The 14,639-nt window shown below is 41.9% G+C and overlaps 1 protein-coding gene across 6 annotated transcripts in view; it reads left to right on the top strand.

Moving 5' to 3' along the window:
• The window catches only part of chd9 (chromodomain helicase DNA binding protein 9), a 50,357-nt gene that overhangs the window by 32,801 nt on the left and 2,917 nt on the right, over nt 1-14,639 (top strand). For 4 of the 6 annotated variants that reach the window (XM_011609691.2, XM_029846657.1, XM_029846661.1 and 1 more), the window contains 24 exons: nt 324-445; nt 1,210-1,453; nt 2,956-3,132; nt 3,323-3,466; nt 3,702-3,957; nt 4,081-4,291; nt 4,875-5,070; nt 5,172-5,354; nt 6,088-6,273; nt 6,387-6,497; nt 6,588-6,787; nt 6,929-7,128; nt 7,229-7,388; nt 9,175-9,264; nt 9,677-9,780; nt 9,931-10,048; nt 10,170-10,227; nt 10,313-10,361; nt 10,841-11,087; nt 11,185-11,390; nt 11,853-12,722; nt 12,814-12,974; nt 13,265-13,495; nt 14,363-14,540. In XM_011609691.2, the coding sequence (XP_011607993.2) occupies nt 324-445; nt 1,210-1,453; nt 2,956-3,132; nt 3,323-3,466; nt 3,702-3,957; nt 4,081-4,291; nt 4,875-5,070; nt 5,172-5,354; nt 6,088-6,273; nt 6,387-6,497; nt 6,588-6,787; nt 6,929-7,128; nt 7,229-7,388; nt 9,175-9,264; nt 9,677-9,780; nt 9,931-10,048; nt 10,170-10,227; nt 10,313-10,361; nt 10,841-11,087; nt 11,185-11,390; nt 11,853-12,722; nt 12,814-12,974; nt 13,265-13,495; nt 14,363-14,540 (4,702 nt within the window). The remainder of the gene's footprint in view (nt 1-323; nt 446-1,209; nt 1,454-2,955; nt 3,133-3,322; nt 3,467-3,701; nt 3,958-4,080; nt 4,292-4,874; nt 5,071-5,171; nt 5,355-6,087; nt 6,274-6,386; nt 6,498-6,587; nt 6,788-6,928; nt 7,129-7,228; nt 7,389-9,174; nt 9,265-9,676; nt 9,781-9,930; nt 10,049-10,169; nt 10,228-10,312; nt 10,362-10,840; nt 11,088-11,184; nt 11,391-11,852; nt 12,723-12,813; nt 12,975-13,264; nt 13,496-14,362; nt 14,541-14,639) is intronic. The other 2 variants (XM_029846659.1, XM_029846658.1) reach the window with 2 other exon arrangements.

Raw genomic sequence — 14,639 nt, 5'->3', positions numbered from 1 at the left:
AGTGCTCTGAAAGTGTCCTGGCACCTCAGTCTCAGCCTGATCTACAGACTGAGCTACAACCCTTGTTTTTTTTTAATGGTTATTGAAAATGATTTTGAACTATCCCACGCTTTACTTTCAGACAAATAAACTTCTATGTCTGTCTCCTTACTAGTATTTCACTAGTGTGTCTGGTGTGTGATTGCAACAGTTCCAGACATTTCTTTGGACTCACTTTCAAAATTTATGTAATTGCTGAATGTTCTGATAATGATCATATGGGAAATGGTTGAATTACCCAGAAATGTTTTTACCTCTAACTGAAATCAAAATGTATTCATTAGGAGCGACCTGCCACCAATCTGTGGAAGAAAATGGAACATTCGAGGGAATACAGGAATGGCAACACCCTCAGGGACTACCAGTTGGAAGGTGTCAACTGGCTTCTCTTTAACTGGTACAACAGGTCAGTTCTAGATAATGAATTTATGCTTCACCTTGCTGTAGATTTGATGATGTGAAGTGTATATTAAATTTGCCTGGCCAAAATGAAAGTCTTTAGTTTTTTGCCTTCACCATCGTCTGCAGGAAAAAGCTTTGGAAAACCCAAAGATGGATTATGTATTGAATTAATCACAGCTATATTTCAGACCAAGAACAATCACTTTGCCTGTCTGTGTGTATTCATTATATTTATTTGGCAAAGAGCCAAGCTGAACATGCCTGGGGAAAAAAAATCTTCAGTTATGATCCCAGTAAACTTGTGTGCTTTACAACCAGAGCACACTGTGTCAGTATACTTATATTAACTCTGGGAATTGTCTTCATATGTGAGCATGCAGAATCTGTGTACTCTAAACCCAGAGATGTTCTTGAAAAGCACTGTGGAGAGCTGCTTAAGAGGCCAATGGGAATATCTGCACATTACAATTAGTATCAAGACATAATACCACCACCCACTGGACAGCTGAATAAGTGGTTTGCCAGAGTACAGCAAAACAACTGAAGTAACTGTATTGTTGTATTTCATCTTCTGCTCTGTTGTAATTTCTGATAATATATATTTTTCTCCCTTGTCATTATTGCAGAGAATATCCAACCAAAGATGCATGCGTGTGGCGCTAAACACTTCATTATGCTTTTTCCTCTCCACATATGGGTTACTGATTTTTAAATCTGCATTATTTAGCGGACCCATTTTGCATTATTTTTTTTTTTGTCTAACCCTAGACGAAACTGCATCCTGGCAGATGAGATGGGCCTGGGAAAGACCATTCAGTCCATCACATTCCTAGAAGAAATTTATCGTATGGGCATCAAAGGACCATTCCTCATTATTGCCCCCCTTTCCACCATTGCCAACTGGGAGCGGGAATTTCGTACATGGACCTATCTCAATGCCATTGTGTACCATGGAAGCATGGTCAGCAGGCAGATGCTTCAACAGTATGAGATGTATTTCAGGGATTCACAGGTAAACATTGTGGTGGTTGTTATTTAATCGGGCAAAAAGTAATCTTATTGTAAAAGTCAAAGAATACTTTTTATTCATTCACATATGTTCTTCTGTAAATGTCAGTTACAAAGCAGACACGTCTACATGACATACAATCTTGCAATATTTTTGTTTTTTTAAAGGAAAGGCTTTGTAGCTTATTAAGAAGCAATTCCTTATTTTAACCAGTCATGTTTGTCTCCATCATTTAAATTCGAAGGGGACATCTTGTGCTTTTGGTAATGTGCTTTGGTTGAAACAAAAAATGGAGGCTTAAGCACAGTCAGACTCTAAACACACCAGTTTCACAGCTCTGCTCTGAATGGCCGGTTTGACTGCCGAGCCACTGTGAGCACCGCCCACAGATGGTCTTTGCACCGCCCACAGAAGGCCTTTTCACTGCCCACGTCTTCTGGTGGAAGACGTGAGGATGGCTTAGCGTGACCATGGTTTTCAGGTGGTACATACATGGTGGTCCAGACAGTTGCAACAAATATGGGCGGGGGGACGGGTTAATTAAGATCACTCAGCCTGTTGCCTAACAGTCCAATGGAGATCCAAACGGAGTGCTTTGAGATACTTGGCGTTACTAGGGCTCTGCACCCAATGCAAGTTTACTGTTTCAGATGAAACATTATGAATGTAGACGGCTGTTCCATGATTGAAAGAAAACATCTAAAAGAGACAAATTGACTAATTTATATATCTTTTCATCATTTGGTTAAGTTGTAAGCTGTTGATAAAATATAGTGGTTACCAGTAAATTAAATTAAATTATCACATTAATGGATCTTTATGTACGTCCAGCTGCATATAACATCAACCAAAGGGCAAGTTCTTAACAGTAATTGGGGATTTGGGTAGTTTGTGTGCCTTGTATAGATAAAGGCTTCCTGTGTTTGGTGAGGCCATGTGATCTGTCACAACTGGCTGCTAAAAGTTCCCGGTGTTCAGACAAAACGATGGAGGAATTACAGTGTGCGTTCAAAAGCAGAACAGAGCAGCTCCACCGCCAGTCTGTCTCCCTGGCAGCCTGTGATGTCATAGCAGCCTCTGAGGGGAACTCGCTGTCATTGCTGCTCAGGCATATCAGAGAGACCGACTCTATGGCAGGCTGCTGCCTGGGTTGGCTGCGGGAAGAGGGGACTGAGGATGGTTGTCAAGGCAATACAAATGAAGAGGCGGACTAAAGCTTCCCCAGACAAACAAACAAACAAAATTGCATAACAAGCTACTATGGGTATACTACCGGTACTCGTTATACCATGGCTAGTCTGTCGACTAAGAAATATGATTTGTCTGTCATCCAGACGTTTCCCATATTACTTGAAAAAGTGTCTTGAAGTGGTACTCTGATCAGTTAATATTTTTGCATTGAAATATTTCTTGTATTCCCCTTATTTAAAATTTTCCACTATTTCTAATAATAAGTAAACAAATAATGATTTCTTATAAAATTTCCATTTATTTTTTTCCCTAAGGGCCGTGTGTCGCGGAGTGCTTACAGATTCCAGGCTGTTATCACCACGTTTGAGATGATTCTGGGGGGCTGTCCTGAACTTAACGCCATAGAGTGGCGCTGTGTTGTCATTGATGAAGCCCATCGCCTAAAGAACAAAAACTGTAAGCTGCTAGAAGGCTTCAAGCTCATGAACCTGGTATGTATTGTAAATCATAAAGATGAAGCTTAAAATGTATTATTTGCTTTTTGAAAATCATTATACTTAAGGTAAAATAAGATGGTGTTGTTTACCCTTCGCAATATGCTGTGTAATAAAATATATTACTATTATGTATTAATATTACTGAATGCCATAGAAATCTTTGAATTTTCATTCATCCCTTTAGGAACACAAGGTCCTGCTTACAGGTACTCCTCTCCAGAACACAGTGGAGGAGCTCTTCAGCTTGCTGCATTTTCTAGAGCCGGCACGCTTTCCCTCAGAAAACACTTTCATGCAAGAATTTGGAGACCTTAAAACTGAGGAGCAGGTGAGCATGGAGCTACACTATCAGTACACAAAAGCACTGAATTTCACACAAAAAGGCCGATTTTCTTTAGCATCTTCTTGTGGTAAGCTTCTCTCGTCATTTTGTCACATCTAGCAGGATTAAGAGGGAATTTGTCTTAGAAAATGTAATTTCATGTTTACAGTACAAGCTCAGCTTGTAAATCCACAGAATAAACTGTGAACTGTGATCTGATTCCTTTTGCTTTGGCCTTCAGGTTCAGAAGCTTCAGGGTATCCTGAAGCCAATGATGCTGCGTCGATTAAAAGAGGATGTGGAAAAGAAGTTGGCTCCCAAAGAGGAAACAATCATTGAGGTTGAGCTCACTAACATTCAAAAGAAATACTACCGTGCCATCTTAGAGAAGAACTTTTCTTTTCTGGCCAAAGGAGCTGGCCAGGCAAATATGCCGAACCTTGTCAACACCATGATGGAGTTAAGAAAATGCTGCAACCACCCCTACCTCATCAAAGGTATCACCACAAAATAAAATAAAATCATTAGGAGGTGTAGTTGTGATATTAAAAACAAGACACATTTTTTCATGGGGAAAAAAAACGGCCTTGCTGACCATGTCTGTCATTGTTGTCTTGCAGGAGCAGAAGAGAAAATCCTGGAGGACTTTAGAGAAGTGTACAATCCAGCTGCAGTTGACTTTCACCTGCAGGCTATGGTACAGTCTGCTGGCAAGCTGGTCCTTATTGATAAGCTGCTACCTAAGATGAAGGCTGGAGGTCACAAAGTTCTCATCTTCTCCCAAATGGTGCGCTGCCTGGACATCTTAGAAGACTACCTCATTCAGAGAAGGTAACCTTCAGAGGAAGTTCTTTTGATAAACAGACATCATTGCCCCATCACACATTTCAAAACCCATTGTTTTGTGTATTGTAGGAAAGTCCAAAAAAAAAAAAGCACCTAAATTACTGGAATAGACAGCAATAAATTTAAAAATATCCTTATGGGTTCTCTGAAATAACTGGATATTTGGTTTTTGTTATCTTATTTGCTGTCGTTTTCGACTACTTGACTACTTTAACTACTTGCATTACTTTTTTGTCACGATAGTCTGTGGTTCGAGTCCCCTTTCCCCACAGCAGCTAAAGCAAACCACAAAGCATTATAATTGTGTGAGATATTAGAGAGCACAGACCTATGAAAGGGTTCAGCAGCAGGTTACAGATGCCTCGAGGCATCTGCCACATTAAACAAGCAAGAGGTTTTGTTAGGCTTGGAAGTGGATTACCCAGTGACAGGGGCAGGGGTCAGGTGGTAGGAGGGGATGGGAAAGAACATAAGCATAACCAGTTCTTACAGAGAAGCTTTCGGTGGAATTTCCAAGTGTGTTAGAAAAGCATTTATGATTTTAATTTGGGTCTTCCTCCATCTATAGGTACTTGTATGAGCGGATAGATGGACGTGTGCGTGGAAACCTGCGCCAGGCGGCCATAGACCGTTTTAGTAAACCCGACTCGGAGCGCTTTGTTTTCCTCCTGTGTACCAGAGCTGGTGGTCTGGGTATCAATCTTACAGCAGCAGACACATGCATCATCTTTGACTCTGACTGGAACCCACAAAACGACCTGCAGGTAAACACACATTATGATCAAAATGATTGAGGTCAAGATCTACAGATGTGCTGCAGAAACTCTTGTCCTCCAGTCCATACTCATATTTCCTCTCCTCACAGGCACAGGCTCGCTGCCACCGGATCGGTCAGAACAAGGCAGTGAAAGTGTATCGTCTAATCACCAGGAACTCATACGAGCGAGAAATGTTTGACCGCGCAAGCCTCAAGCTTGGCCTGGACAAGGCTGTGTTGCAGAGTATGAGCGGTCGAGATAACAGCCTGGGAGGAGGTCCAGGGGGAGGGGTGAGTCCACCAAATGTCTAATTGAAATTGTCATTCAAATATTTAAGCCATCAATCAAACTTTTTCAGTTCAGGTATCTCCTGACCTTTTTTAAAATACATTTATTACTTGGATATTTACTTGGAAATTTCCAAATAAGTTTAATTGTAAATTTATTTATGTGAAATGCTGCTCTTTGTGGTATAATGAATTGAAAAGAAAATTAAATACAGGACCTTTCAGCTGTATGTGCCAAGAAAGAGACAAATAAGTCATTACCAATGTAATCAATTTGTAACTGATCCAGCCCAAAACTGGCAACTCAACTAAAAATGAACTGCTTTCAACTCTCAAAACTGGGAGCGCATCGCTAACTATTAGCATAATCTCGCTGGGAAAGGAGTGTGCTGAGTGTAGGTGGCTGTACAATATATCTGCCATCGCCATCGTCTGCAAATTATCTGCGATTGAGCTATGAGGAGCTCCCACATCTGTTCTGACAGAATGCAGATTTGCATATTAAACATCTGCTATTGTTAAACAGCTACTATTCAATAAATGGCCTGTGATATACAGTGTATATATATATATATATATATATATATATATATATATATATATACATTTATTTTTTTTAAATAAACTGATGTGTCATTTTTTCAAAGAGGACGGTATGTGCAGCTCATGTTGAATATAGGATTATTTATTTTGGTAACTGATCCACAACTTATTGTCCGTTTCCCTTGCATCTCAGGCAGCGCAGCAGCAGTTATCAAAGAGGGAGATTGAGGATCTGTTGAAGCGTGGTGCATATGGGGCAATCATGGATGAGGAAGATGAAGGAGCAAAGTTCTGTGAAGAGGATATTGACCAAATCCTCCAACGGAGGACAAAGACCATCACCATTGAGTCCGAAGGACGAGGGTCCACATTTGCCAAGGTCAGTAATTAAAGATATAAACTCAGCACAACTGAAACAGCTCAGTCTGTTTTTACACCTGATTGCAGTCAAAAATTATTTTATCTTGAAATGATTTTGATGTCCTATTTCAGGCTAGTTTTGTAGCTTCTGGGAACCGTACAGACATCTCTCTGGATGACCCAAACTTCTGGGACAAATGGGCCAAAAAGGCTGACATTGACATGGAAATGGTCAATGGCAGAGTATGTTTTTCAAGCGTTCTTCATATTTATATTCTAATTATCTTTTGTGAAAATTGTTTCAGAGTCATATTTTTTATTTGCCTTCTACAGAACAGCCTGGTGATTGACACCCCCCGTGTCAGAAAGCAGACAAGACCGTTCAGTGCCACCAAGGATGAGCTGGCAGAACTTTCAGAGGGTGAAAGTGATGGAGATGAAACAAAACCCAAGTTCAGGCGAAACAACGAACGCCTCAACAGCTATGGACGCACTGAATGTTTTAGAGTGGAGAAGAACCTGCTGGTTTATGGGTAAGATGATTCTGATCGTTGAAACAGATATTCTAAAATTATAATTCTAGTCATACAGAACCTTTTATGATACCCTTACGACTTGAAATAACCATGTCTCTTTAGAATGTATTGGCTTATTCTGTTGTAAATTCCCATCAGGTGGGGTCGTTGGAAGGACATTCTGGCTCATGGGCGGTTTAAGAAGCAGCTGACTGAGTGGGACGTGGAATCCATCTGCAGGGCCCTGTTGTCTTACTGCCTGGTCCATTACCGTGGAGATGACAAAATCAAAAGTTTCATGTGGGACCTGATTGCACCCACGGAGGATGGTCGCACCAAGGAGCTTCAGAATCACTTGGGTAAGTGTCAGATCCTCCAGACTTCACTTAACAGAAAGCTGTGATATTAAACACTTGAAGGATTACTTTATCATCCCTAAAATGTCCCCTTTGTCCCTAGGTCTTTCTGCCCCTGTTCCACGGGGCAGAAAAGGCAAGAAGGTGAAGACTCAGTCCAGTTCTTTTGACATTCACAAAGCCGAGTGGCTTCGGAAGCACAACCCAGAGCACATCCTTCAGGACGACGGCTACAAGAAACACCTCAAACACCACTGTAACAAGTACGTGTTTCCTTATCCTACTTCAAAATAGAGGAAATTAAAGGATACTTAATACCAAGTATTAATATGTAACCAAGCATTTTAATTTTTAAATGCAGCAGATGATAATTAAACTAATCTTACTAATTGAAACATCCAGTTATTATAGCCAGTGTTTTTAGTGCTTACACACTTACAGTTAATGTGCTGTCAGATTTTTTGAAGTGTATTTTATTCCATGTTGTAAACCTACTTCAGCAACTGACATTTCGTCATCATTTTCTCAAATACATTGATCATTTTAACTAAATTGAATCATGGCTGCATGCATATATGATTTTCGCAGGCACACATTTTAACAATGGAATCTTCCACCGACAGTAGGACCTGCTTTATTGGACGATGGACTGACTTACTTATTGTTAGGCTTTAGTCTTAATGAGAGAGCTCCTGCCTCAATGCCACTGTCAAAATAGGCTGCTGAAATATCAATACATGTAGATTGCTGCTGCTTTATGAGGGCAGGGGCAGTCTGTTGGGCCTATTGGTTGTATTTGGCTTTGGAGGCAGACCGCTTAAGCTTCCATAGAAAGTTCTCAATTGTTTCCTGGTCCAGTTGTGCTGAGTCCAGAATAGTCTGTGTGACGAAGGACAAATGTGGACAGTCAGCAGTGGACGCTGATCACTGCAATTTTGGTCCAAGGAATGTGACTTCCGGAGTTGGACAGTGGGCCATACGTATAGGAGGGAGAAAAATAAAAATTTAATAGATATTGTGTGTGTGTGTGAGTGAATCCCCATATTAAAAATGAGTAAACCACATTATACAAAGCTAACACAGACTTTGAGGTTGTGCAGACTACTGTAGGAAGTGGTTGCTCCAGAGTAGGTTTCGATAGGAGGTTAAGGGCTGGAGAAAGAAGCTAGAGGAAGTTCAGAACTAAAAATTGCCCGAGTTACAAGTCCAGACTGGTCACTGCAGACATCATCACTCAGGCCACGGCCGCAAAATGGCATTATTCCTGACAGTAAATCAAAGGGGAATTTAATTAATTTATTTATTTTTTAGGGGTAAAAGGAAACCCTGAATTGTATTTTTTGAAATGTGTTTGTGCTGTATTTCAACATCTTAGCATTTTTCGTATCCTGTAAGGAAGAAAAAACAGCATATGTGGGAGCTGTGGCGGAAGAAACGGGACAATAAAACTATGAAAATCACAGCCTATAAAAAATAAACTGTTTAAAATTCAAATTGGTTTGTGTTCAGGCAAAAATCATTAAAAAGAACAGTTTTGTACACCAAACAAATCTCAAGGCATCCTAGATGTTACAGCCTGGCACGCCACACTTCCCTCTGCCTGACTGTCGCTCAGAGCCTGTTAGCTGTGATCATGCATCACAGAGCTAATGTCTCCCCTGTGAGTCAGCCATTCTCTCTCTTTACTATGTCAGTCTAGGCTTCTCAGCCTTCATCTGTTGCCAGTGTACAACCCTGTAATGACTAGAGAAATGACAGAGTATTCATTCCCTCATTTTCACACGTGACATTTTGTAATGGCCATTTAGAATTATGTTCTATGCAAGGCCTGAAACCTACATGCAAGAATTCTAAATTTTAGGAACATGTGAATACATGTGTGCTATCTTTCAGCTTGTGGTTACGTACATGTAGGTTAAGGCTGAACTGTCACGCATTTCATTCATTTCAACTATGTTCATCAGGCTGCCCTGTTTGTCAATCCTTTGGTTTTTGTGCCCTCAGCATTTCTCTATGCTTTGTGGTGACTGGTGGGTTTTCTCTGTGCAGGGTGCTGCTCCGCGTCAGAATGCTCTACTACCTGAAACAAGAGGTAATAGGAACCCTGGCCCAGAACGTGCTGGATGGGGCAGACTCCAGGTGAGCTATACAGACATTCTCTTAGAATGGATAAGAAAATAGAGAACAGAGGTTTCCTGTAACTTTGTACGGCTGTTTTTCCTAATGTTCTTTATATTCTCTATTTTCTGGCTTAGCAGTGTGAAAAATATATTCTATGCACTTGTTGAATTGAAGAAAAAACTCATTAACTTCTGGTATTAGTAAATTGTAGAGCTCCATCTGGTGGTGGATTATGGGAGGTTTTGTGTTGTTAAAAACAGTTAATCACAAACTATGGTTCAGTTATCTTTTGTACATTTTAAAACTTTATTACTTTTTATTTTGGGCATTTATAAATATATATCTTGATTTATTTAAAAAAAAAAATGAAAGGAAAGAGAGCACACATCTATCGACATATCTCCCTCTATTTCATCCCTGTTTTATTTAGTGAGATTAAGATTTGGGTTCCTGATCTTGACAACTCTGAACTGCCAGCCTTGTGGTGGGATGCCGTCTCTGACAAGTGCCTACTGCTAGGAGTCTTTAAGCATGGTATGAAACCCTACATCCTTTTTCTGAGTGAGAAAGTGTAGAGTCACAGTTACATCTTTTATCACTATGCTGTATTTTTTGGGTGTTTCATAATGTTTTTTAAGATACTGAAGTCACAAATAATTGAAATGTCCTCATGTACTCTTTCAGGTTATGAAAAGTACAACACCATCCGTGCGGACCCTGCTTTGTGCTTTGTAGAACGTGTGGGGCGACCAGATGAGAAGGCCATCGCAGCTGAACAGAGAGGCAATGACTTCATGGATGGGTGAGCTCATTATTCCATTTAAATCATGAAAAACATCCATGTGGCATTCACCCTGATGTTCCGGCTGCAAATTAAAATATTTTCAATAAAAAAGACAATTAAACCTTCAAATCATGTTTAGGGATGTAGATGATCCGGAATACAAGCCTGCCCCTGCCCTGCTAAAGGACGATATTGAGGTAAGGTCACAAAGTGCATGATGGGAATTCTGAGCACACATATTTGTATTGCACCTCCATTAATGCACATCATCGTCTCATCTAGGATGATGCCTCCTCTCCCGGAGATTTGGTTGTTGCTGACAATGCTGGAGGTGAGTTTTTAGAACCTCGCAAAGCCCATTTTCCACATGATGCATCTGCCTCACATAGCTCCATGCATAGCTTAGCAGATACACTCCCATTCTAGTAAAAAGCTACATTTCCCCAGCGAGCGCCATGTCATGTCTCTCGACCATGCCACAAGCGCCTCAGCACTACGCAGCATTGGAGAAACACTTCAGGTCTATTTTTCAGCAGCTATGCCTACATTACTCATCATTCGTTGATCAGATCACATCAAACATCATCTGTTAAATTTTAAAATTCAACACAATCTCGTATGTGGACTTTAGCTTGCAAACTTTTGTTGTTAGAAAATCACATCACATCCTGTTACACAAGTTATAAGAGCGAACACCCCAGCAAGGCAATCTCGGTTAAATAAACTTTTTATTGACTTCACACTTTATCAATCCCTTTGGAAAAGAGTTTTTGTAATTCATGCATGTTTTTTTTTACCTGTGGCTTTCAGAACCAGTTCCGCAGACAGAAGGTCAAACCATCTACTGGCCTTCACCCTCAGTGCTGACAGCTCGATTAAGGCGTCTGATCACAGCCTCCCAGCGTTTCACCAAGAGCCGACAGATCCTCCAAATCCACCAAACCCAGTCTCAGTCACAGCCAACCATGATGCTTTCTGGTCCACTCTACCCTTTACCCTCTGCATTCAACGACACCTTCAACCCCAAAATGGCTGCTAAGATAGAACGCCAGCAAAGGTAGGAGGAGAGAGTCGATGTTGGAACTGTTGGTCAGTTTATTTCAGCCAGTGCTAGAATGCACTCGGATTCCAATGAAGGTATTTCTTTTCCTCAGATGGACCAGGCGAGAAGAAGCAGATTTCTACCGCGTGGTCTCCACATTTGGTGTTGTTTTCGACCCAAACCTCGGCAGGTTTGACTGGACCAAGTTCAGGGCCATGGCACGGCTGCACAAGAAGACTGACGAGAGCCTTCAAAAATACCTATGTGCTTTTGCTGCCATGTGTCGAAGGGTGTGTCGCTTACCACCAAAAGAAGGAGGTCAGAACTGATACTTTTGCATTCTTTAATTAATCTTTTTGTGCCATTAACTATACTTTCATGCATTATTGCATATTCCCCCATTTTCATTTTCTAAAGACACTATCATCACGTGCAGCTTATCATGAACAAAAAAATCTATAAATGGAAACGACAAAAGACCGCTGCTTATTCTCTAATACTGTATGTATCATAATCAGTCCTGTCTGGGAACAATGTGAGCCTGGAGAAATCAGTCGCACCTGATTTTCATGAAAGCTGATCTGGTTCAACAGATTTGGCATAGACAATAAACAAGCTGGCTCAGCTATATTAAAGAAGAGGGGGATAAAGGTTAATCATTCAAAGATAAATAAATGGTGCGATGGTGAAACCCCAGACAAAAACGGAACTTTCTTTGTGCCTTTGTAGCAGCCCTATTATCTTTTCCTTTCTCTCACAGTTTATCTTTCTTTCTTCCAGACTCTGTGGTGGACCCCTCACTGAACATTCAGCCCATAACAGAGGAGAGAGCATCTCGAACTCTTTACAGAGTAGAGTTGCTTCGCCAAGTTAGAGAACAAGTACTTCGCCATCCATTACTCTACGATCGCCTGTCTCTGTGCCAGATGAGCTCTGACTTACCTGTCTGGTGGGAAGCTGGCACTCACGACCGCGACCTGCTAATTGGTGCAGCAAAGCATGGAGTTAGCAGAACAGACTACCACATCCTGAGAGATCCAGAGCTCAGCTTCATGGTTGCCCAGCGCAAATACAGCCAAACAAAAGCTCCACAGCAACAGCAATCATGCACACCCACGTCTCTTCTACACCCTCAGAGCCAGGTCTCCAGCTTCATGTTGACAGGCTCCCCGCTGCCACCACCAGCCCAGAGAGATGCAGATCCCTGTAGTATTGTGCCCAAAGTGGAACCAGCATCTGAGGGGGAAGAGGGCAGAGAGAAGCAGGGGGAGAGGTGGAGTCCTCCACCACCAGCTACTCCAACAGGACTAGAAGAGAAACCTGTTCCAGAGGTGAAGGACGGCGAGCAACAGATGGTGGCAGCTCGAACCAAACCTCTGACACCCAATTCCTCTGAGAGGAAACCCAAAAAACCCAGCAAGAGAGGCCGCAGAGAGGCGAGGCGTGGCTCCGAATCGGATGGATCTTCCTCAAGTTCTTCATCACGCTCCTCCTCTTCCTCATCCTCATCCTCTTCTTCCTCATCACACTCTGGCTCCAGTTCCTCTTCCTCTTCATCATCGTGCTCGTCTGGTTCTTCTTCATCATCGTCTTCCTCTTCATCATCTTCTGATGACAGTGAAAGTGAGGGCGAAGAAGGGAAGAAGAAAGGTGAGAGCGAAGTGCATCTTACATCTTCAGCCTGCATACTGTAATCATTTTGGAGTGTGTGTCTAATTTGCCTGTGTGCTTCCCTCCTTAGTGCCTGCTGCAACGAGTGTGAAGGGTTTTGATGAGGACAGTGTGGCGTCTCTGAGCACTACACAAGATGAGACACAAGTAGCTGAAAATGGCATTGCCAACAGCTCATCCCATCCTTTACAGGAAGGAGGTTACATGCTTGCTGCATCCTACTGGCCAAAGGTGACCCATTGTACATATGTGCAACTTCACTGTAGCTGATAAATTGCACCAGTGATTTGTGAAGCTTTTATTGGAAGAAATGACAACAAAAGGAACAATCCAGAGTCATACTTGAAGCTACTACCATTGTCACTGCTGCCCATGCAACAATGTAGAATATGTGACATGGGCAAATGGTTAAAGAGACTAAATTTATTAAAAATGAATACTCAGTAGAATTAAAGTTACTGACTAGTTTAACTGAAAGAAGCAGAACAAAACTGTGCTGATGATCTGTGTTGTTTGTTCAGGATCGTGTGATCATTAACCGCCTGGACAGCATCTGCCAAGCAGTGCTAAAGGGCAAGTGGCCTGAAACACGGCGGGTATATGAGCCTGGAGGTGCTGTGGCCTCTTTCTACACCACCAAGCTGCTAGACAACGCCAACAGCCTGTGCGAGGACCCATCGGCCTCACCACAGGGGTCAAAGGTGACCAAGCATGTTGCAGAAAACAAGGAGTTCTCAGTAAAACTCAATGAAGTATGTTGATATTTCCCTACTTGCCCCTTTCCGTCCGCTTCGCCCTAATCGTAGGACCCACTTTTGCTGCCATGACTGGTGCTAGCTGCCATGTTCAGCATGTTTCTCTGGTTTTCCTCCTTCGTCCCTCTGGGTATGATTAGGGGTTTTGTCTGGCTTGCAGGAGGAGAGATTAATTTAATAGCAGCCTTCCTCTCTGTTCCCACACACTCAATTTGAATTGAGCTCCGAGGCTGTGATTACATGAGCTCAAATCACTCAGTCATGAGTGTATAATAAGGGTCAGTGTGAAGCCACTCTCTACTAAATATGTCTTGCTTATAATCAGATTGATATGGAGAGCATGGCTGTGGGTGTTCTCTGATGTACTTCTAGGCAATGTTGTTATTAACTTAGCGGGATTCATACTTCCATCTATTTCTTCTTCGCTTGAGTGCGGCTCTCTCAATAAGGATGTTTTCCTTGGTGTTTTTAACCACAGGTGTGCTATGTCCACCTACTCTTTGGTACCTTTAAAATCTTCAAATGCTGACAGCAGCTATGGCATGGCTTCCCACTGCAGCCCCAACTATTATTAGACTTCCCCCGATCCTACAAGCCTCTACCATTTTCTATGTCTGCAAGTACCACTAACAACAAATTGGCAAAGATATGTTTTTGTTACGAACTGCAGTATTGTTGTGTAAAGAAAACAAAAAAAAATCAACATAGCAGCCGTAGTGTTCATAGATATAAATGTAGATTAGAGGCCCCACATAAAATAAATTTGTTATGAAAAAGGTAAACATTCTTTCATAACTCTTTGTTTTCCTTTTGGAAATATATACATGTTGCAAAGTTTCTTAACCCTTGTTTTTGTGTGTGTAGCAGGAGGGAGGTCTGAAGTTGACCTTCCAAAAACAAGGTTTACCTTTAAAGAGACCGCTGGAGTCAGAAGAGGGACCACAGGCCCAGCAGCAGTACCTGGCCCGCCTTCACGAGCTACAGAATGCCTCAGACACAGGCCTGGCTGATATCACCAAGCCTCAGTGCAGCTTCCAGAGTGGTTCGTATTCATTCCCCTCTAGTCTCAAGACTGTGACTGGGCTGTGCTAATGTTTACTGCCACGAGATGGCAGCAAAGCGTACCATTGGCACAATAGTC

The sequence above is a fragment of the Takifugu rubripes genome, chromosome 13, assembly GCF_901000725.2.
Source record: "Takifugu rubripes chromosome 13, fTakRub1.2, whole genome shotgun sequence".
Classification (NCBI taxonomy): Eukaryota; Metazoa; Chordata; class Actinopteri; order Tetraodontiformes; family Tetraodontidae; genus Takifugu; species Takifugu rubripes.
Note: the sequence above shows the minus strand (reverse complement) of the source record. Positions and strands in the feature narration are given on the sequence as shown.